General features: G+C 16.6%; 5 protein-coding genes across 5 annotated transcripts in view, besides 34 other annotated features; 2 read left to right on the top strand and 3 right to left on the bottom strand. All coding sequences in view use genetic code 6, as the record gives it.

The window, feature by feature from the left end:
* Positions 1 to 210: 210 nt before the first annotated feature.
* Positions 211 to 272: a microsatellite.
* A 435-nt stretch (positions 273 to 707) lies between these two features.
* Positions 708 to 751: a microsatellite.
* Positions 752 to 912: 161 nt separating this feature from the next.
* Positions 913 to 960: a microsatellite.
* Positions 916 to 959: a microsatellite.
* A 260-nt stretch (positions 961 to 1,220) lies between the features above and the next one.
* Positions 1,221 to 1,264: a microsatellite.
* A 751-nt stretch (positions 1,265 to 2,015) lies between these two features.
* Positions 2,016 to 2,046: a microsatellite.
* A 3-nt stretch (positions 2,047 to 2,049) lies between these two features.
* Positions 2,050 to 2,087: a microsatellite.
* A 39-nt stretch (positions 2,088 to 2,126) lies between these two features.
* Positions 2,127 to 2,172: a microsatellite.
* A 714-nt stretch (positions 2,173 to 2,886) lies between these two features.
* Positions 2,887 to 2,967: a microsatellite.
* A 1,597-nt stretch (positions 2,968 to 4,564) lies between these two features.
* Positions 4,565 to 4,605: a microsatellite.
* Positions 4,606 to 5,242: 637 nt separating this feature from the next.
* IMG5_148550 (hypothetical protein) lies at positions 5,243 to 6,111 on the top strand (the record flags this gene model as incomplete). The annotated part of the gene is made up of 2 exons (XM_004030962.1): positions 5,243 to 5,479; positions 5,959 to 6,111. 2 exons carry the CDS (start codon positions 5,243 to 5,245, stop codon positions 6,109 to 6,111), a joined length of 390 nt encoding a protein of 129 aa, XP_004031010.1.
* A 660-nt stretch (positions 6,112 to 6,771) lies between these two features.
* IMG5_148540 (redoxin domain protein) lies at positions 6,772 to 7,281 on the bottom strand (the record flags this gene model as incomplete). The annotated part of the gene is made up of 1 exon (XM_004030961.1): positions 6,772 to 7,281. The coding sequence occupies one exon, from the start codon at positions 7,279 to 7,281 to the stop codon at positions 6,772 to 6,774; it is 510 nt and encodes a 169-aa protein (XP_004031009.1).
* Positions 7,282 to 7,283: 2 nt separating this feature from the next.
* Positions 7,284 to 7,400: a microsatellite.
* Positions 7,349 to 7,381: a microsatellite.
* A 455-nt stretch (positions 7,401 to 7,855) lies between the features above and the next one.
* IMG5_148530 (hypothetical protein) lies at positions 7,856 to 9,728 on the top strand. The gene is made up of 3 exons (XM_004030960.1): positions 7,856 to 8,347; positions 8,391 to 8,575; positions 8,692 to 9,728. The coding sequence occupies exons 1-3, from the start codon at positions 7,880 to 7,882 to the stop codon at positions 9,653 to 9,655; spliced, it is 1,617 nt and encodes a 538-aa protein (XP_004031008.1). The 5' UTR covers positions 7,856 to 7,879; the 3' UTR covers positions 9,656 to 9,728.
* Positions 8,591 to 8,655: a microsatellite.
* Positions 9,729 to 10,470: 742 nt separating the features above from the next.
* Positions 10,471 to 10,502: a microsatellite.
* Positions 10,503 to 14,177: 3,675 nt separating this feature from the next.
* Positions 14,178 to 14,231: a microsatellite.
* Positions 14,194 to 14,231: a microsatellite.
* A 1,241-nt stretch (positions 14,232 to 15,472) lies between these two features.
* Positions 15,473 to 15,539: a microsatellite.
* Positions 15,480 to 15,535: a microsatellite.
* Positions 15,540 to 15,556: 17 nt separating the features above from the next.
* Positions 15,557 to 15,909: a microsatellite.
* Positions 15,557 to 15,950: a microsatellite.
* Positions 15,866 to 15,951: a microsatellite.
* A 315-nt stretch (positions 15,952 to 16,266) lies between these two features.
* Positions 16,267 to 16,428: a microsatellite.
* Positions 16,270 to 16,329: a microsatellite.
* Positions 16,276 to 16,402: a microsatellite.
* Positions 16,278 to 16,415: a microsatellite.
* A 2,903-nt stretch (positions 16,429 to 19,331) lies between the features above and the next one.
* Positions 19,332 to 19,382: a microsatellite.
* Positions 19,383 to 19,408: 26 nt separating this feature from the next.
* Positions 19,409 to 19,462: a microsatellite.
* Positions 19,418 to 19,504: a microsatellite.
* A 295-nt stretch (positions 19,505 to 19,799) lies between these two features.
* Positions 19,800 to 22,641, bottom strand: IMG5_148520 (hypothetical protein). The gene has a single exon (XM_004030959.1). The coding sequence runs from the start codon at positions 21,758 to 21,760 to the stop codon at positions 20,891 to 20,893; it is 870 nt and encodes a 289-aa protein (XP_004031007.1). The 5' UTR covers positions 21,761 to 22,641; the 3' UTR covers positions 19,800 to 20,890.
* Positions 19,904 to 19,956: a microsatellite.
* Positions 22,642 to 22,852: 211 nt separating the features above from the next.
* Positions 22,853 to 22,892: a microsatellite.
* Positions 22,856 to 22,893: a microsatellite.
* Positions 22,894 to 23,166: 273 nt separating this feature from the next.
* Positions 23,167 to 23,205: a microsatellite.
* Positions 23,206 to 23,227: 22 nt separating this feature from the next.
* Positions 23,228 to 23,279: a microsatellite.
* Positions 23,280 to 23,372: 93 nt separating this feature from the next.
* Positions 23,373 to 23,431, bottom strand: part of IMG5_148510 (leishmanolysin family protein, putative) — a gene marked incomplete at both ends in the record, with an annotated part of 496 nt that continues 437 nt past the window's right edge. Inside the window, one exon of the mRNA XM_004030958.1 lies at positions 23,373 to 23,431. This exon is cut by the window's right edge and continues 75 nt beyond it. Coding sequence (XP_004031006.1) covers positions 23,373 to 23,431 — 59 coding nt within the window.
* Positions 23,393 to 23,431: a microsatellite.

Below are 23,431 nucleotides of genomic sequence, written 5' to 3'. Positions count from 1 at the left end.
TTGAATAACTTTTTTAGTAAATTGAAATTTTTAAAAATAATGAATTAGATTATAAAGCATTTAAAGTTCAAACCGAAAGTTTAAAAAGTTAATCTGAAGTATAAATTAAATAAATGAAAGAACGAATAAATAATTTAAAAAAAGAAAATAAAAGTTTATATGCAAATATTAAATAAAGAAAATATCTTTATGAAAAATTAAAAATTGAAGATAAAAGATAAGATATAAAATAAGATAATTGAATAAAAAAAAAGATAATAAATAAGAATAATATTTAAAAAAATAATATATTTTATTATTAGTAAATATTTATTACTTTTTATTGTAAAAAGAACAGTAATAAATTAATATTTTCCTAAAGCAAAACTTACATATAAAGAAAAATAAATTAAAATTCTATTTAAAATATGAGTTAATATAACAAATATTTTCTATAATCTATAAATTATAATTAAAAATATAAATCTTATAGCAATTTTATTTTAGTAGTATGTTTAATATTTTATTATAAATATGTAAAAAATAAATTAGAATTAATAAAATATATATATATATATATTATTTTTTTTTAAAAATGTTTTTATAATTTTATATTTAAATTAATAAAAAAAAAAAATTATTTTAATTTCTTGGATAATATATTTAAAAGTTTTTTATTTTTAAAACATTATTATTTTAAAAAATCTACTTATTTATATTTAAATCTTTATTTTTTTAATATATCAATTCGTATTTTTATTTATTATTAATTTATTATGTTATGTGGTAAAAAAATATAATTTTATTTATGTTTTTTTTTTATATTCTTTAATAAAATACAAAATATAATTTTTTTTCAGTCTGAAGATAATTGAATATATATATATATATTTATTAATAGTTTGCATAAATAATTATAGCAATATAATTTTAATTAAAAATTTATTAAATATTAAAAAAATATTATAAATATTTAAAAATATAATTCTTTGTTTTAAGATTTTTATTTATAATTATAATACTAATTACTTAATTGTTTATATTTTTGAATTTCATTATTAATTTATTTAATTTTTAAAATAAAAAATAACTAAATTAATATTTTATAAATAAATATTAAATTTATAATTATGCTTAACATTTTTATAATAATTATTTATTCTTTACATTTATATATAAAATAAATAAAATTTATAATAAATATAATAATAATACTTAAAAAATAATTTTATTTGATGTTAATTTTTTTTTAAATAAAAATATTTTTTATTTATTATAAAAATATATAATATTATTAAATATTGACTAAATTAATATATATTAAATTACTTTTGTATACTTTTAATATTTTAATAAAAATCAAAAAACTATAGATGAATATCTAAATAATGAAAATAAATAAATAAAAAATCTATTATATAACAAGTATACTTAATTAACTATATTTTTCATTTTCATTATTTAAATAATTTAAAATAAAATAATACATTCAACATAAAAAATAAAATACAAATCAAATAACCTTAACAAAAAATAATATAATTTTCAGAATAAAAAAAAAAAATACTATTATATTCAAAAAAAATAAAATATATTATTGCTATCCCACCCTCTAGAAATAAGAAAGTGAAATTTAGAAAAATAATATTTAATGATTATTTAAAAATAATGTATTCGGTAATAAATAATATTCTTTTATAAAAAAGATTTATATAATATATATTAAATTAAAACTGTTTTTATAATAAAAAAATATTAAAAAAAATAAAAATAAAAAAATTAAAGATATTATAAATATTAATTATGATTATATATAAGTTATATAATTATATTTTATTATTAATAGATATTTTTATATTATTTATATTTATATAAAATATTAAATAATTAAAACAAATATATTTATTTTTTTATATATAAATAATTAACTTTAAATTTTTAAAATTATAAATATATAATATAATATTTTTATTTAAAAAATAATAATATTTTATTTTACCTTGTTTAATTTCATTTATTCATAATAATTTTTTAACAAAATTATATTTATTAAAAATATATTTATTATTCATTTTTTTTTTCTTAATATATTTATTTTATTTTAATATTTCACTTTAAATATTATAAAATATTTTTACTTTTAATATAAAAATTAAAAATATTATAAAAAAAATTAATTATAATTATGAAAAATAATATTTGTCCTTTTATTGAAATTTAGAAAAATATGTTTTTTATAAAAAAAATATTGAATTGACAATATTAAACCTAAATAAAATAGTATTTTAATTGTTTTTTTATATTTAAAATCTAAAGGTTGATTTGAATTTTTAAATTAAATTTTTAATCCTTTAAAAAATAAAAATATATATGATAATAAAAATTATAATACTCATTTTTTCGATTAAATATACATCAAATTATATTTTGGATTTTCTGAATATTTTTCACTAAGTTCTTATTTTCAATTTCATACTATTTAATAGGCATTTAAAAATGAGTTAAATTATTAATTTTAATAAAATTTAATTTAAATTTATTCTTTTTGGAATTGAATTATAGCTTATATATGATTTTTATTTTCATATTATAATTTAATATAATAAATAATTTATTAATTTAAAAATATAATTATTTAGAGGACTTTTTTTTTTTTTTTTCTTAATTTTATTTTTTAATAAATTAAAAAATAGTGTTTTAAATTATATCTATTTTTATTTTTATATTTATTGAATGTTTTTTTAAAAAAATTTCTGATATTAAAATTATTTATATATAAATATTATTTAAATTAGTATTTAAATATTTGTTTTTTTATATTTAATTTTAATAATTAAATTTAAATCTTTTATAAATATTTAAATAAATAATATGAAAATCTCTTTTAAAATATTTATAAATTTACATTATATTTTTTATATATAAAAAATAATATAAACATAAAATTAATATATTTTTTAAAGTTAAAAAAATTATATAAATATAAAAATATAAAAATTAGAATTAGAATTAAATTTTCAAATGGAATGGATATAACAAAAATGCTAAAAGCTAAATTGGCATACAATAGTATTTTTTTTTACTTTTTAACAACTTTTTTTTTCTTCCTAATTCCTATTGTAAATTTTCCTTAATACTAATAGTATTTCTTAGAACTACAAGAAAGTATTTTAAGTTAGCCTTTAAAAAGTATCAAATTAATAAATTAGAACGATAAATGTGAATAATATAACATGGAAAATATAATAAATATTAAAGTATCATCAATAGTAATATTTTTTTTTAAAAAAAGCGATTTTTATTTAAAATTACAAAAAAAAGCGAGAAGGATGCTTATGTAATAATGAATATATAATCCGTCAATAATGTAATACAATTAATAAATAAAAAATATGTAACTAAGAGTAATAAATTAATCAAAAAAGTGAGTTAAATTTAAATATTTGGGGTTTAAAAGTCGAATAATAAAAAGATTTAATTCCAATAAAAATTTGTGCAAGTTATTTAAATATAACATTATTTTAATAGTATTCTTTTAATTAAGAACATAATTTAAAGGATAATCCATGTGATTATTAAAATAATACTTATAATATATTCGGAATTACAAAGAAGATAAAAATAGCAAAAAATGAATGTCCTATAACATATTTTGGAATATTCAAAAAGAGTTAAAAATAAGATAATTCAGAATATTATGATATTCCTAATTTAGAAGAATATTAATTAGTAATTAAAAGAGAAAATAACAAATACCCTATTTCTGCTATTTAAGTTTATGAGGGAAATTATTAATGTTAAAATAATAAAAACTGTGAAATTTATAAATATGAATTAGAATAAGAAACTGTAAACAGTCTAAATTTAAACGATTATTTATACGAAGAAATTTAAATAAATGAAATATAAAAGTAAGATGCTTTAATATTAAACAAATAAAGATCTTGGTTTGAAAATTTACCATTTTATAATCAAAATAATCTAAATTATTATAAATTATATAAAAAATAATTTATTTTATTTAGATTATATTGCAGAAGTCAATAAATCAGAGAGTTTTTATTATAAGATTAGTATTAATATATGTTATTTATTTTAACTGAAAATTTATTAATTCCTCATTTTTTAGCCATATTTATATTTTTCTATGCAATTTCTATAAAAAGATGTGTAAAAAAAAATAGAAATATGTACACCATTCCTATCCAAGGAATTTGTTATTTGTTTTCTATCGGAATTAATATAAGCATTTTTATTTAGATTGAAAATAAATAAATTAAACATTTGGAATTTTTACTTAAAAATGATTGTCTTTAAGGAAATAATATTAATGTAATTTCATTTTTACTTTCAATTTATAAATAGTAAAATTAAAATATTATTGTATGTCTTGTTTTTGGAAATATAATCATTTTATTTTATCTTATTAAATTAATTAAGTTCTTTTTAAATAAATATAATTCGAAAAAAAAAGTTATTCTAAAAAAATAAGCTATGGATAAATTAGTGAGGGAATAAAGATAATAATAGATTATAAATTTTTAAAATTAAAGATAATAATAAAACAATTTATATCCTATTCAATAATAATAATTATAAAATCAATAATTAAACAATAATAATTAATATAATAGATTTTTTAATCTTTTTATTTAAAGTAATTATCAATAATAATAAAGAGATAATAAAAGCAATGCTTCTACTAAAATGTCAGATAATGCAAATTAAAGAAGTTGAACAAACTAATTTATTTCAAATAAAAATATTGTAAATTAAATAATTACATTTTATTAAATATTAATATTTTAATTTATTAATTTTAATAAATCTACATAATTTATATATAATATTTATAAATATTCTTTAATTAATAAATTTGTAACTAATAAATAAAAATAATGCATTTAATTTCAAAAGTAAATAAAAAATTAGGATAATTTTAGTCCAGAAAAACAAAATAGAGAGTAACACTGAAATTAAAATCTAAATAATAAGCCCATGCAAAATCAATAATTTTTATAATGAAAAAAAAACAAATAAAATAATTTCATGATTAATTTTTTTTGACTTATCCAATGAATCATTTTAATAAAAAAATGGAAATTTCCATATTCCAATTTCATTTAAAAAAAATTAACAAAACTAGAGTTTTTGTTCAAAATAATTATGATTATAGTAAAATTTTATCTTTTTTACCTTATCTTTATAAAAATAATTTATTCCCAACTAAAAAGAGTTTTATAAAAACATTTAAAATTTATATATGATTAATGAAAAAAATTAAATTTTGCCTCTTTATGTACCCGTATTTCCTTTTTATATACCTTTAGAGTTGGAAAATGGAGTATATTACATAGGTTAATGGAAAAATAAAAAGCGATCTGCAAGGGGAAAACAGTTATATGGAGTAATAGTTCTTAATATGAAGGCTACTGGGAATAAATATATGGCAGACGAAATAGGTAGATTAATCTATGCAGATGGAAAGAAAGATATTATGGTTACCATTTAAAAATGAATTATTATATGCAAATATAAAAAAATACTTAATACACGATTAAAAATCTTAAAAAAGAAATATAATTTGAAATCAATAAAATATTAGATGCCAATAGTACATAATTAGAGACATGTAATTAATATAAGATAATATAAAATGTATAAAAAGTTATCGAAAAAAAAATATGTTATAATATTTGTATATAGTTCTACAAGCTCAGGAATTACAAAACATGTAAACAATTAATATGCAATTGAGGAAGATAAAGGAATAACCGAAAAAAATATTAAATAATTAAAATTATAATTAACAAATCCTTTTATTTAATGCACTTAAAATATAATGAATATTTAAGAAGTTAGCGAACTCTGACAATTTAAATGGAATCGTTATATACAAAAAAATATGCATAAGTATATCTAAAAATGAATAAGAAATAATTATAATTTACTCTTGCAATGAAAACCATTTCTACTTAGAATAAAAACAGTTATTTAGATAATCAATTAAGTAATATGAATTAATTAAACTCTAACACTAATTTAATTTTTAAATCAAGAAAATTTTAAGAAAGATAATATATGAATAGCTAGCAATCTTGTTTATATTCGATAAAATCCCTAAATAAATGAATTTTAAATAATATTTATTTCATAGTTCTTATTTGTAAAATATAAATGATTTAATGTAATTATATTAAAAAGAGTTGAAAAGATGCTATTTTAATTATTTTATTTAAAAAAAAAAAAAAATAGAGAGTAAAAATCTATTAATTTTTATGGATTTAAACATGTATATCAAGAATGGTTATTAAATTATTTTTCTAAAATCAAATTTTATATAAATGATGAATGATATATTAATAAATCTATTATAATAGTCACTTTTTATTATATTAATTTTTGTTTTTACATTCATTTTAAATTAAAATAATCCTGAAATTAATAAAGATATTAAAAACGGAATTGATGACTCTTTTATAGAAGCCTATATAATCAGAATATTTATTTAGCTTAATAAAAAGTTCTACCAAATTAATTAATTATTCACATTTAATTTGATTTAAAAGAATAAAAGAAATTTTGTAATATACAAAAACAATAATAAAATAAATATAATTGAAAAAAAAGAAAAAACAACAACAAAAAATTAAAAAGTAGACTTTAAACTAAAATTTTTATTTTTATTTTATTTAAAATAATTTTAATATAAAAATTAAAAAATATCATTTAATAAATTTACTAATAAATATATAATATATATTATTTTTTATAATATTTAATATTTGTTCTTCAGATAGCTTTGAAAACTTCTTCTGCGCTAGTATCATGGAATTTACCTTCGTCAACTGCAAAATGTTTAACTATACCATCATCTATTAAAAATGCTGCTCTTTTCATTCTAAGTCCTAAACCTTTATCAATTAAATCTAAAGTTAATCCAGTTTATTAAGCAAGTTAACCATTCGGATCTGAAAGCATTAATATTTCATTGTTTTTGATACCTTAATTTTATCTCCAAGCATCCATAACATAGACATCGTTAACTGATACGCAAACAATTAATTAGACATTTTTTTAAGTTTTGAAATCATTAGCTAATTTCAAAAATCCAGGAACATGTTGAGCTGAGCAAGTTGGAGTAAAAGCACCAGGTACACTAAATAATACAACTCTTTTATTTTTAAATAATTCCTCAGTATTATATTTTTAAATAGTTCCTCCACATGTTCCTTCAATAGCTTAGATTGAAGTTAATACAACAGAAGGGAATTTAGATTATAATTTAATTAAATTGTTCATTTTTTTATTTTTATTTTTAATATATATTTATCTTTTATTTATTTTGTTTTTATATTTATTTTGAAATTTTTATTATATTTTATTTTATATAATTTTATTTAATTTTTTAATTTTGTTTTTAATTTTCTTTATTTTTTAAATTATTAATATAATCAATTAAGATAATAAGTAATATATAAAAAAAATAGTATAAAAAGTTGATAATTAATTAATTTAAATAAATTTTCATATAGTTTTTTTTTTTATATTTTCTGTAATTTTTTTAATAAACTTAATTAACAACAGCAAAAAGCTAGAAAAAATAAATAATGAGATTTTTTTTAAAAAAAAAATGAAAAATAAAAATATAAACAAACAATATATGATTAAATATAATACGAGTCATATAAAAGTTAAATTATATATTTATGTAAAATTTAATGTTAAATTAAAAAACTATTTAAAATTATTTACAAACCTCGCCTTAAAATTATTTACCTTAAACTAATTAATAAAAAGTTCTTTATAATTAATTAACTTCTTTTTAAAACTAATTAAAAACATATAAATAATAAAAATTATAATTATTCTTATAAAAACTAAATAATAATAAAAAAAAATGAAAGGTAAAAATCATATTAATATCGAAGAATACACTAAATAAAGATATCAAATTTAAGATTAACAAAGGAAACCAACATATAAGCCATACCCACATTAACGTCCTGGCCCAAACAAAGAATTTTAAAATTGTTCTTAAATTGAGCCTGATATAAAATTAAAAGAATTTAATTTTGCAACACTTCCAATTAAAAATATAAGAAAATTTAATTGGGAAGAAATAAGAGCTGTAGCAATAAGTTAATCAGGTACTTAAGGTGTAATATTTGTAGAATCTGATGAAGGAGCTATAGTAGTAAAAGGCTCATCAGATATGGCTATAGATTTTTTCTTGTATAAATTAGCTAGAGTTATGAATGTGAATGTTCCAACTTTGAGAATAGTGCGTTATTATGATTAAGAGTTTGATTTAATTTTACATAATTTGCAAAGAGCAACTTTTTGTGATGAAGTTTTAGGGCGAAGAGTAAATAGTTTTTAATTAAAAAAATAAAAATTAAAATATGAAGGTTAGTTCTAGACTAGATATGCCATTCCTTTAAGTAATGGAATATATTCCAGGAATATCTGTAGAATAAATGGGTCCTCATAGAGCAGCATTAATTTTTGATCATATAACACCTGAATCAAGAGATAGACTAATCAGATTAGGAATGATTTTGGCTTTTGATACACTAATAAATAACTCAGACAGGTATTTGTTTGCAAAATATATTAATAAATATATATATATATATATATATATATATATATATAATATAAAATATATATATAAAATAATTATTTTATTTAGAAATATATATTATAAAGGTATCCTTTAATCTGGGATGGAGATGGAAATGCAGCAAATATAATAGTGAAAATGATGACAAATTTTTTAACCAAAACTGAATAGTTAAAAGATATTAATAATCTTAATATTGATTTTGAAAAGTTTTATGCAATTGATAGTGGATGGGGATAAGTCAATACAACTAACGAATAGGGTTTAAAAGCTCTTTAAATATATTATAATAAGCTTGAAGATTTTCTAAGTAGTCTTTTTGAAGATATGAAGTAAGTTATGATGGCTTAAATTGATCCTTTGACCGAAATCGGTAAAGATGGAAAAAAGAAAGCAAGTAGTTGCTTAAATAAAATAACAAATTACCTCTATAATTATACTCTTTATCATTTATCAGAAATGTAAGTTTTCTAAATTATGTTGGGTATAATTACGGGAATTGAAAATGCTATTTAATTGGGAATTAACAGAATTTCAGCAATGTATTAAAAGTTTTTTTTGAGAGAAAAAGATGATTGGAAAGGAGTATGGAATAATAATCTAAGGAAAATAAATCTTTAAATGTATAATGATTGTATTATAATTTATAATAAATAGAGGTAAACCAATTCCGATGTTATAAAATGGGTAAAAGATATAACTTTAAATTAATATAATATAAATCTAGAAGAATTTTAATAAATTATGGAAGGAAATCTTGAATAAATTGAATTTAGTGATTATAATAATTAATCTAATTTATAAAATTTATTTGATGATAATAATAAAGACAACCAAAGTATAGATAATTAATAAATTAATCATTCACTTTAGAAATATGAAATAATCAATAATTCTCAAATTAATAAAGATGATTAACTCTAAAACTTATAAATTAATGAAGGCTAATAAAATATTAACTTAAATAATATTTAATCAGAAATAAATGAAAATGATTCTAATCATCCTTTAAATATAAAAATAAAGGAAATTTTTGATGTTTAATTTTGAATTCACATTAATAAAAGCTTTATAAAATAAGCTTTTAACTTATAAAAATTTATATTTGTTTAATTGTTTACTTTATATATAATCCGTATGAAATTGGATATTTTTTTATCTAGATAATTAGAAAATCTTCTATTATAATTTTTAATTAATAAATAAAATTAAAATTTGAAGATATATTTGATATATCTAATATATAAATTATTTATTATTTAAAAAAATTAAATCAAAAAAAAAATTATATTATAAATTAAATATATGAATAATGATTTTTATATATTTTATATAATATTTTAACTAAATATTAAGTTTTAAAGGTTTTTGTATTATACATAAAGATTTATATAATAATACTTATTATATAAATATAAAAATTTAATTAAAATTAAAAATAAAAAATAAATTCAAAAAATAATAGATATTAAATAGCTAATCAATCAAATAAAATTCATTATTTACTTTAAATAAATGATTTTATTTTAAAGGAAAATTGTGCTTTTATAATTATGGAATTGTGTCATCTTTGTTTTAATATATTTTTAATTTAAAATACTGTTTATTTTTAATAAATCTTAAATTATTAAAAGAACTATACTATATTGGAAAAACGCACAGAGTTATTAAACATAAGATTATTTTTGTTAAAATGATAAAAAATAATTAATATATTTATTATTTTATATAAAATTAAAAAAATTAGATAATTATTGATAATTATTTTATTATTATTTGTAAAAAATTATAATAGTTGAAATTTAAAAATTAATTATATAAAATAAAGATTAAGATATTAAATTCAATCTAAAATTAATATTAACTTAAAATAAATAAATATTAAAAAAATAATATTTTATAATAATTAACTTTTTGTTTATATTCTACCTGAATAATAAACTTTCAGTTTATATTTAAATATTTCTATATGTAAAAAAATAAATTATATATTGTTTTATAAATAAAAAAAAATTAAAAATAAACTATTTTTTTTTTATTTAAAAATAAAAAAATAAAACTTAAAATAAAAATAAACAACACAATTTTAATTTTTTATTAAAAAAAAAAATATATACAATATATTAAAATCAAAGTTTAATTTTTTTTAAAAAAAATTATGAATATAGAAGAATACATAGAAAATATTATAGGATATGCAATCCGAATTGACACTCCATTTGGTTAATTGTGTACACTTCCATGCGAAATTTATACAAATAGTCGTTAGTTTAAACAAATAGAAGATTGTATAAATAAAATAAAGCAATATTGTAATTTATAAAATTAAGAGACTACATATTCTGGAAATTTCATAAAAAACTTAGTATAATATTCACACAACTATATTTTATAGTTTTTGAATATTTCTCAAAGTGAATATTATATAGAAGAATGTGGTTAAAACGAAATAGATCCATATATTAAATTAAGCAATTTTTTCGAAGAAAAAAATATTTAAGTTTATGTTTCTTAAAGTGAAAGTTATTTTAATGTTTTTCCTTGGATTTTAGGACAAATTTTTTAAATTCATAATATTTAAATAAATAAAAACGGAGAGCTTGATTTTCAATAATTAATACAAAAAATTAAATCTTAAACCAATTATAATACTCATATTGTCTCTTTTTGTTCAGTTTCTCAAATTACATAATAAAAAATCGTTAATTTTAAATAAATTATAGATACTGTAGTAGGACTTAGAAACAAATTGGCTCTTTTGGAAAACAAAAATATAAAAATTTATATTTGTTTGGATATTACATAATTAGTTTTACACGAAAAAGTTGACTTTTCACATTTAAATATAGACTTTATAGTTCTGAATACATGCAATTATATAGGTGGAGCATAAAGTACAAATATGTTAATTTGTAAGAAAGAAAGTAGTTAAGAAATATTAACAAATAGAAAGGAAAATAATAAAAGTGTTAAACTATTAAAATATTTAGAAAATAATTATGATTATTCCAAAATATATAGAAGTTTATTAAGTATATAATTAATAGAAAGTATGAATTAAGAATTTCTAAGAAAGGAAGAAAATGAAAAAGTGGAAATCTTTATGAAAGAAATAAAATAAATTAATAAAGAACTATAAGGAAGTTTGAAAAATATTAATATTTGGGGATCTGAAAATGATTCAAAATTTTAATATGCGAAATTTCATTTTAATATTTATGTATAAAAAAGTGAATATATAGATCAAAACAATAAAATGTACCTTTCTCCGGATTTCGTTTGTTAGATTTTACATGATTTATTTGGAATTCTTGTTTCTGTCAAATATAATGCACAACTATAAAATGGAATTAAAATAAACAATCTTCCTAAAAATATTATTGGAAAGGTTGAAGAAAGCTCACCTGAAGCGGTTTTTGGATAAATTTGTCTAGAAATACCTTTTTTTTTAAAAGAATAAGAAATTAAATACCTTGTAAATAGTCTTAAACTTATAGCTGATAAAGGAGAAGAATTAGTAAGATATTACAATAAAAAAACAGGTATTTTAAATTAATTTGAATATTAAAAGTTCGATTTTCATTTTAAAAAAATCAGTTAAATTTAAGATACACGAGAAAGCTTATTATAAAAAAGGTTTTAAAAATATGACTTTTAATTAAATGAAGCGAAAAGACTATTAAAAAATTATACTCGATTTTTTTCTTTAAGTGAAGGTTTTGCAAAAGAAAAAACAGTTATTTTTTTTAAAAAAGAGCCTGCAGGTTGTATGCCTCCTTTATTATAAGAAGAGACTTTAAAATTTTAAGAATAAAATCATTTGACCTTAAAAAATATTGAAAAACAAAGGGCGATTAAATTTGTAAGTGAAGAATTATAAAAAAATCATAAAATTGATGAGAATTATAAAAATATATAAGCTAATGATGATTCTACTACTATTTAAAATAATTATTAAAGTCCTTAAGTATATTTTACAGAATCTAGTTAAGTAAATGAATATATGTAGCTACTTCTCAATAAAAATGCAATTGATATGCAATTAATAACAGAAAGAGATAAGCAGATAATGCAAGAAATGATGGATGTAGTAAAGACAGAACTCAAATAACATTAATAAACGATATAAACTCCATAATAATATATTTATTAAGATATTAAACCCTCAGTTATGTTCAAAAATGTACTTGACAATAGGGAAAAAAGATAAAAGAATCTTCGGTATATATTTAATTTTTACGCAAAAAAAAACAAACCATTAACATCATAAATAAATTAAAATAACATTTTTTTGGGTGGGCGTTAAATAAAAGATAAAAAATAAAAAATTGCATTTTCTTTAAATTAATAATAGTTTATATAGTTTACAAATTAATTTAATTTAAAAAATGATAACTTAGATATTAATATACTCAATTCAATATTTAGTAAAAGTGTTTCAAAAAGAAGTAATAAAGAAATGTACTTTACGGATTTTTTAAACTGTTTAGAGAAAATTTCAGTTATGCTTTTTTATAACAATGAATTACTTTTAACCAGCTTTGATAAAATGGAATATCTTTATGATTAAATGGGAATCGATGATATATAAGTTATTAAATAAAAACTTAATAACGAATAATAATATGGTTTTTTAGGAGATGAAAGTGAGAAAAGAAGAGATTTTGAAAAACTAAATAGTTAGCAAAGTAGTGAAAAAAATAGATAAGTTTTACATGAATTAGATTATGATGATGATGACTAGTATGATAATAACCACTAAATTAATTGGAATAAAGGATCTACTTATCTAAATCAAAATAGCTTCTTTAAAAAAGAAAGCCAATTTCAAAATAAAAAATAAGTTGTTTTATTAGATAAATATGGCAAAACTAATAATAATATATTGAATATTTAAAAAAATAATTCTTATAATAATGTTAATTCAATAATTATTAATAGCAATTCTAAAATAAATACTAAAAGCATGTTAAATTCTTAAAGTCCTTTAAAAAATCCTATTTAAAATTAAAACTAAATTAAAAACTTAACTAACAGCTTTTAGTTTAAGTATGATAATATTTAAAATAGGATTAATGATATTAAAAATAAATAAGAAAATAAATAAAAAAATCTATTGGATTTTATTAAAAATAAATAAACAAAATATAAATAATATTGATATAATGTATATTTATAAAAATTTATTAAAATATTAATTTTTAAAAAAACTATAAACATATTTAAAAAAACAATTTATATAAATTGTTTAAAATGAATTTTATTCATGAATATATATTTATTCTTAATAATCTTTAATGTTAAAACATTATAATACAAAAATTTTAGTTTGATAAAACATTATTTTTATAAAATTATTAAAACAAAAAATTAAAATAAAGACAATAATTTAAATGCTGTAGATTAAAATAGTAATGATTTTATATTTTAATGAAAATATCAACCTTTAATAAATATAAACATATAATAAAACCAAATTACATTTTATTTTTTAATGTTAATATTATTATATAAGTAAAAATAATATGATTAAATTATTTTTTTACAAATTTTTAATCATAAAAATAATTAGTTTTATTTATTATAAATTATATATAATTTTATTTTATAAATAATATATATTTTACAATATCAATAACTTTTACATATTAGACATTGTTTCTCATAAAATCATTATTCTTTATTATAATTTTTATTAATACCTGCTAAAATACTTAATATATTTTAATCTTTACACAACCACAAATCAATTATATCTAATTAATTTTTATAACTTTGTTGATTTAAAGGGTTATAAATCTATATTTACAAAAATAAAACTATTTACAAAAATATGAAAAAAATAAATAAAAAAATACTCCAACAAGATAAGTTTTCGGGACTTAATTTCTTTCTTCCCATTTTCTAATCATTTTTGTAGCATTGAGAATTTCATTTGCTTAATCTTATTCTTCCTATTAAAAATCCATAACAATGAATTTAAATAATTGACAGTTTTCTTAAAATTTCTTATATTAATTAATTAAATCAATGCTATTTCTAACAAACTTACAGTCATTAAATTCTTTTACTTAAGAGTTTATAGAAATTTATTTTAAAATAGATATAATTTTTGAATTTTCGGTATATGCAAGAATAGTATTAGATATAGTATAAATCTATTTATTTTTAACTATATAAAATTTAAATAAAAATTACTTATTTTCTCCATACTTCATCTGCTAACCATGTTCTTCTTGTAGTGTTCATTCTTGAAATATTAATTTATTTACCCACATATTGATTAGTAATTATATCTATAGAATTACAGGTTTATATATTTTATATTCTACTAGTATTTGGTAAGGAAATAGAGTTGTTTCTAAATTAATGTAAAAATTAGGAATTTTTACGTTCTTTTTAAAAATCTAATTATATAAAATTGTTTTATTAATCTAAACTACTATCTACTTATGTATTCTACGCAGTGTTACTTTATATTTTTAATTTAAACGAGGACTTATAGATTTCATCATGTTTGTTTTTGAAGGTAAATCTTAAAAATTTTCTTAATAATATTTATTATTTATATAACCTAAATTACTAGATAAGAATTATGGAGAATTAAATAAATTAAATTTATCTGTAATAGGTGATTAAAAATCACTAGATTATTAAATTAACATTTATTTTTAATATCGGTTTATATTTGAGAATTAATCTAAAATAGTAAAATTTTTAGTATATTTACGTTAAAAGATTTTGTGTCGCATTTATATAGAATTTTAATCATTATCATTAAATTAATTTAAATATTTTACACAATTATTTATGAATACATTTATTATTAGAATTCTTATTATTAAAACTATGTAATATTAATCTATCATATAATTATAATATATATAAAGAATATATATATAAATATATATATATATATATATATAATATTAATGTTTAATTGATATATAAAAATATATAAATGTATAAAAATAAAAATCTATAAATATAAAAAATGTATATATATATAAATGTATAAATTTATAAGTGTATAAATGTATAAAAATAAAAATCTATAAATATATAAATGTATATATATATAAATGTATAAATGTTTAAATGTATTAATTTATAAATGTATAAATATATAAATTTATTAATGTATAAATGTATAAATAATAAATGTATAAATGTATTAATATATATTTTTATAAATTTATAAATGTATATATGTATAAATGAATAAATATATAAATGTATAAAAAAATAAATTTATTAATGTATAAATATATATCTGTATAAATGTATAAATATATAAATATATATATTATATAAATATATATATATATACATATATATATATATATTACTTCTTATTATTAAAATTAAATTGATTAAGTTATTATTTTTTTTAATGCATTTTAAGCTTCAATTATTAAATAACCTCTTATATTTTCAATTGCATTTTAAATAGTATTTTTATTTTCTTCTTATTGCATTATTTGACTTTATTCATAATTTAAAATAGATTATTATTGATCATTTTATTAATTTATTACTGAAATATCATTATTATTATTGAAAGATTATTCCTTACTATTAATTCTTATAAATTTACTAATTTTACAATTACTATTATTTATAGAATTATTATCAAATTTTGAGATTTACATATAGTTTTAATCATTATCATTATTATTATTATTATTATTATTATTATTATTTTTATTATTATTTGTATTATTTATTTTATATAAATTATTTTATTTATTTATACTATTTATATTATTATTTCTATTTTCATTTTTTTTATTATTTATATCATTATATTTATTATCAATATTTTGTACTGAGAATGTATTAGTTATATTAAAATTTTTTTAAGAAAATCCTCTTTTTAAATTATTATTAGATATATAAGTTTTACTTTAGTTACATATTGCTATGTCTTGAAAAGTCTTTTATAATAAAATAGAAGTTTTATGTTTTCCTAATGAAGTTTTTTTTCTATATTTTTCTATTCTTATTCTTTTTAATATTTATTTTTTTCATTTAAACTAATTTGTTTTCCTCTATTTTTATAATATTAACTGTCTAGAATATTATTTTTGTTTGCATTTATAAATTATGTAATTTGCATACTTGGTCTATTATAATTTAAATTACTTGAATTTTTTAAATTAGTTTTTTTAATTTATTAGGTATTTTATTATTTCCATTTATGGCCTGTTTTGATACTTTCTCTACAAAAAGTTAAGTTTAATAACGCATGATTTCTTTTTTATTTTTTCTATGTTCTACTTTATTTTTTGTTTATGGATTATTTTTAAGTTTTATCTTTATTATTTTTCTATATACTTGATGAATATGATATGTTATCTGAAAAAAATTATTACTAATTATTTCCTATATAAGTTTTCATCTCTACAGGTCGAAAATTCATTTCAATACTTAAAGTAGCTATATTATTTGTATTTTTTATATTTTGTTAAGATTATTCATCCTATTAAAATATTAAATCGAAATGTCCACCAACTCTTTATATATGAAGAAAAATAATTAATAATTCTAAAAAATGCTCTTTTTTTGAATGAAGGTCTTTTAGTAAAATAATTTTTTATATGTAAATATTTTTAGCCTTTCGAAATATTTTTTCAAGCAAATTTTTGGTTTTTTAGTTACATTCAAATTAAAATTCAAACAAAAGAACATAACTACCATTTTATCCTATTTACCGTAATCTACAGTCAATTTTTATGTTTTTTTTTGCATTTTCTTGCTATAATTGCAATTATTATTATTACTTAATCTAGTTACTGTTTATTGTCAAATTTTTATTATGTGTTTAGTCAAAATTAGATTAAATAACATATTCTTACTCATCTATAATTAAGTCTAAAATATGCATCATCATAGCATGAAAATGAATATCATCTCCGAAAACTTCTCCTGAAGGGAATGATTCTTCAAACAAAAGAGTTATTTCATTAATTAAATTAATTTTTTTCACCAATATAAGTTCAATTGTATAAATAATAGAATTTTTAATATCAAATTATTAAGCAATTTCATAAGTATTTCCAGTAAGTTCTTATGTTATTTTTACTAAATTATAAATACTATTATACTAGTTATGATATTCATGCAAACAAACAGATAAATCTTTTAAATCATCGATTTTAATAACATTTAATGATACCATATTATGCCATTTAAAATAGTCTTTTTCTAAAAGGCAAATATTATCAATTGTACTTTAAAAAAGTTAATAATTATAAATTTCATTTATTTCCAATATACTTTATAATTTAGTCATTTTTTAAATTTAAATCTAAATCGTTTTTTGTCCTTTCCACATCAAAACAGAGATGTATAAACAGCATAATATTTTATTTTTTTTATCAAAACAAGCTTTATTTTCATCTTATGGATTGCTCGTAACATTATTTTCACTTTCTTTTTTTATTGGATAGCTTCTAGATACTTCTTCAAGCCAAATTTACTCTTCAAATTCTTAATTAAAGTTATATATTTATTCGATTTTTTATTATAAAAATTCTATTTATTCTTGCTTTTATAAAATTTAAGTAAAATGGGTTATTTTAGTATTTTTTGGGATCAAGTTTTCAATAAATTATCGTCCTTTCTAATTCATATATTAAATTTTCATTTTGTCATCTATTATAAATAAATTTTATGTAATATTTTCAAGGGCATGTTAGTAGTTTTTGGCTATTTTCTATTATTATTATATTTAAATATATTATTTACGAAAGATATTATTTATTTCTTAGTAAATTATGTATATTAAAAACTTATAAAATAATAGATTTAATAAATTTAATGAAAATAATTCTTTTTAAAGAATTTTCTTTTATAAAATCAAATGAATTAATATTAAAAAATAGGATTAAATAGGAGATGTTTAAATTATACAAAGCTTGAATATTATTTAAATATAAAATAATGCATTTTATAAATTTTCGTGTATAATTGTTTTTGTTAATTTAAATAATAATATATTTTAGAATAAGAGAAGCATAACTATTATGTATTTGTTACTTTATACATATATTAAAATTAATCGAAATAAAATTGAATTTGCTAATAATATTAATAAGTCTTTGCTAAAATTATGAACAATATATTAATATATGAAATATATTATTAAGATTATTTATAGTCTTTTTAATAAAGGCAAATTATAATTTATAAAAGTATTTTTCAAAAATTATTATTCTTGCTTTTAATTTAGAAATTATCCAAATATATTTTATTTAAATTAATACATTAACTACTTATCACTTTATTTTTATTTAGTTTTCTTTCTTTCTTTTTAAATATTTATTTATTTTATTAATTAATTTTTTTTATTTTATTTTTCTTATATATAACTAACGTCAAAATATTTGTAGATAATTACTAAAATGAAATAAAATCAAACAATTTTAATTCTTTAAATTAAAATAAATAGCTTTAATATATGCTATTATATAATTAAAATTATAAACTAATCTCATTATTTATTTATATAAATGTATATATTATCTGAAATTATAATTAAACAAATAATTAAAAATTAATAATAGGAATTGTAAAATTTTTCTCAAAATCGAAATAAATATTTAAAGAAATGATTAATTTTTAATATATATTTTAAAATGAATAAAAAATATTATTATTTATAAATTTTAATTTTTATTACTTAGTAAAAATAAATAAAAAAATTAACTTAAATAATAAAAATTAAAAACAATATATATAAAAAGAATAATATTATAAAAAACAATAATTTATATTAATATTTAAAATTAAGAATATTTATATAAATAAAAATATATATTAAATATAAATATTATAAATAAAAATTTAAAATAATAAAATTTATTAAATATTATAAAATATAATCTTTATATATAATTTATTTATTAATTTTGAATTATTTTATATGCATTTATTAAATTATCATATTGTAATTAATATTATTTTATATTATCAAATTTTAGTTTATAAAATTTATTAAATATATTATTTCTATACTTTATATAATAAATTTTATTTAAATATATATAGAATATTTAAATGTTTATTAGATTTTAGTATATCTCAAATAATTAGTATTATACAAAATAAATTATAATTTCAATAATTTTTTTTTATTATATTATTTTTTTACTCATATCCATAATGAAACAATAATTAAAAATAAAGATTAGTAGCAAAAACTAGTAATACCTCCTTTGTTTTGATTACTTTTCTTTTAAATTATATCTATTCCATCTTTTGTATTGCTATCTCTAATATTTGAATCATTTTATATATCATATTCATTATCTTCATCATCTTCATCATTTTTATCGTTTTCATTATCTATAGTACCGTTCGTTTTTTTATTACATTTTCCATTTGAATAATAATATCCTTTTTCCTTATCACAATTATAACATTCTTAAGAAGAACAACTTTAACATCCTTTACGGCATTTAATACATGCTTATTTAGTATAATCAGGATAATAGGTATCAGGACAATGTTATACACACTTATTCCTATACAATAAGTATCCTTCATCACATTGTAAGCATTCATTTTATTTATTAGTATTACATTTTACACAATTTAAAACTTTGCATTAATTATTAATGCAAAATTTATTATCACTATCATATTCCCAACCGTTGTTAGTATCACATCTTTCACATTTATTCAGTTAATTACACGTAAGACAACCTTTTCTACATTTTATGCAAACACCTATTTCTATCATCGTATTTGAAGGACATTTATTAATACATTTATTATTATAATAGAAAATAGCGTCTAATTAGCATTTAACAATTGGAACACATTCTCTTTTTTCAATATCCGCATAATAATTTTCAGGACATTAATAAAAACATTTTCCTTATTATAAGAATAATCCATCTTTACAAGAAAGACAAATTTTTAAATCATTTGAGCATGTTTTACAATAAAAAGGACATTTAGCACATTAATCACCTTTTTTAACATATTATAAATATTCATCACACACTGTACATACAGTTTATGATTAACATTATCTACATCCTGTAATTTCGCATATTTAACATGTTTTATTTTCTAAATTAGCGAATGTTCCTTCTGGGCACTAATTAGCAGCAACACATTTACCAGTTTTTAAATTAAGGAAGAACTAGTTTTTACATTCAGTACATTGTTCATGAACATCAGAATCACATCTCTCACATTCTTACCCACATCCTTAACTGATTGATTTTTCACATTTTTTTTAATTTATTAATTAGAAATTATTACTACATTATTTCACACATTTTCTTTCTTCTAAATATGTAAGAAAACTGCATTCTAAACAATCATTCTTTGTAGGACCAGAACATTTTATACACGATATATCGCATTAAGCACATATTTTATTTAAATTATCTTAGTAATAACCATTAGGACACTATTCTCTACATACTTTGTCAGGATTTGCAAATTTACCTTAGGGACATTATTAAACGCATTTTTAGAAATCTTCTTCTAAAATAAATTATTTACACTATCTTTATTCAATATTACAATCAGATCCAGTCCATCCTAATAGGCATTTACATTATCCATTTATACAAATACCCTTTCGAGAACAATAATTAGGACATTCAGGAGTATAACTACAAAATTCTCTTAAATTATCAGGACAAGTAATGTAACCAAATTCTGGTTTTCCTTTAACGACTTACATTTAATTTCCTTCGTCTTATTATCTGCATACTAAATTTTAAAATTTTAAGTCAGGAAAATTTATAGTAATGTAAGTAAAATCAGGAGAACATTTAACGTGATGACATCGAATATTTCTATCGTATATATAACCTTATCCATAATTAGCAGTAGATATTAAGCATCTTGAATTAACGCCATAATATTCCAATGTATACTAATCATATTAAGTTTTTTGTGAATAATCTTCGCAAAAAACTGAATTATTAACTTTTTTGCAATTATCCATAAAACTATTTTCAACAATTTCCCCATAGCCATCATTTCTTGAAGAGCATTATTTAGTAGAATATTCTGTTCGGCTAAACTCAGGATAATAAGTATCAGATTAACAAGCTTTAAGAACAAAATCACATCCTTTATTTCTTCCCCATTATATATTATCAACCATACTTTCATTTACTTCAGCATAATAACCAGTATCTTTTAATACAGCAATAGTAAAAATAGACAATGTAGATTCCCTTCCAGAAGAATCGGCAGTCATCAGTTCATTAAAGAGGATTGTTTTTTCCCAATGAGAACCAGTTGAATTAATATCTCCATCGTTTTCTAATTACATTCCTTCTAAAGTAGGACATCCATAATATTTTCTAGCAGTAGCAAGTACATTTGGAGTAGACATGATAATAGTTTGTTTACCTCTTATAGGAACTGATTTTATATAATTATTTATTTAATTATCATAATAATCGCCTGTTTAAGGATTTACCCAATATTTATATAAACCACTTGAAAATCCTAAAATATGCAAACATTCATGCAAAACAACATTAAAATCACTTTTTAATCCAGAATCAGTACGAATTTAGCCTATCCTTCCCATATTTACCTAAATTATACCAAAATTAACTCTTTTTAAAACAGCATCCATTTAACAATGAACAGCATTAGCTAAAATAGAAGAATCTGGACTATTATTATAGACAACCCAAATATGGATATCAGAATTTTTTTCACCATCTCTATTATAGTTTTAAGGAATCATTATATTATTACATCTTTGACCATTATATATATTAGGCCCTAAAGCTGGAATTACTTTTAATAGTTTTTACAAATAAACCTAAATTTATTCCATTAGACTTTATAATTGCAATTTTTAAAGATTAGTTATATTATCAATCATTTAGTCAAATAAATTATAATCCATAGTAACTCTTATAGGTTACGCTTACAAAGGAATATTAATCTGCAAATTTCTCTTTTCTGAGTTTCTTACAACTTATTCTTTTAATACTCTTCGTGTTTATTCTGTTTTTTCATTCACTTCTGAGAAATCAAATTCAGTATCATGATTACATACATGATTATATACTCCTAATATAGCTTAGGAAAGTAAAACTATTATTAAAATTGTGTTTTTAAAACTTTTTTACATTTTCATTATTAATTTTAATTATATATAAAATTTTTTATTTCATTTGTCTTATAAAATTTACTTTATGAATATTAATTAAATAAAATAGACAATAATTTTTATGTTTGTCTATATTTATATTTTTAATAAAAAATAATATATAAAAAAAATTATATTAAAAAATCCATAAATAGTTTATATATTAATAAATTATAATAAACAAAATATTTATTTCATTATACAATTGCTAATAAAATATAATTATTTGGATAAAATAAAAACTATTAGATACACATAAATCATTAAAAATATTTGTGAAATAATGATTATTTATATTAACAATTATATATAATGAAAGATCAAATTTTTTAAAAAAATAATTAATAATAGAAAAATAAAGATATGAATATTATTTCATAAAATTATTATATTATATTAATCAATATAAATAATATTTAATTATAAAAAAAAAAAAAAATTATAAAAAAAAAAAAAATATTTTCCTTATTAATCTTAAAATTATAATAATATATTATTTGTTTAAGATATAATATAAATTTTTTATTATATCAAAAAAATATAAAAACAAATATAAATAGATATATATATTGAATATAATTAGAAAAATAATTTATATTTACATAAAATTGAATTTTATAATATTCACTATTTTAAAAATAAAAATAAATATGTATAAAAATATATATATAAATATTTATATA

This window comes from Ichthyophthirius multifiliis (assembly GCF_000220395.1).
Source record: "Ichthyophthirius multifiliis unplaced genomic scaffold scaff_1120509251144, whole genome shotgun sequence".
Classification (NCBI taxonomy): domain Eukaryota; phylum Ciliophora; class Oligohymenophorea; order Hymenostomatida; genus Ichthyophthirius; species Ichthyophthirius multifiliis.
The sequence above is the reverse complement of the archived record's forward strand: the minus strand, read 5'-3'. Positions and strand labels throughout refer to the sequence as shown.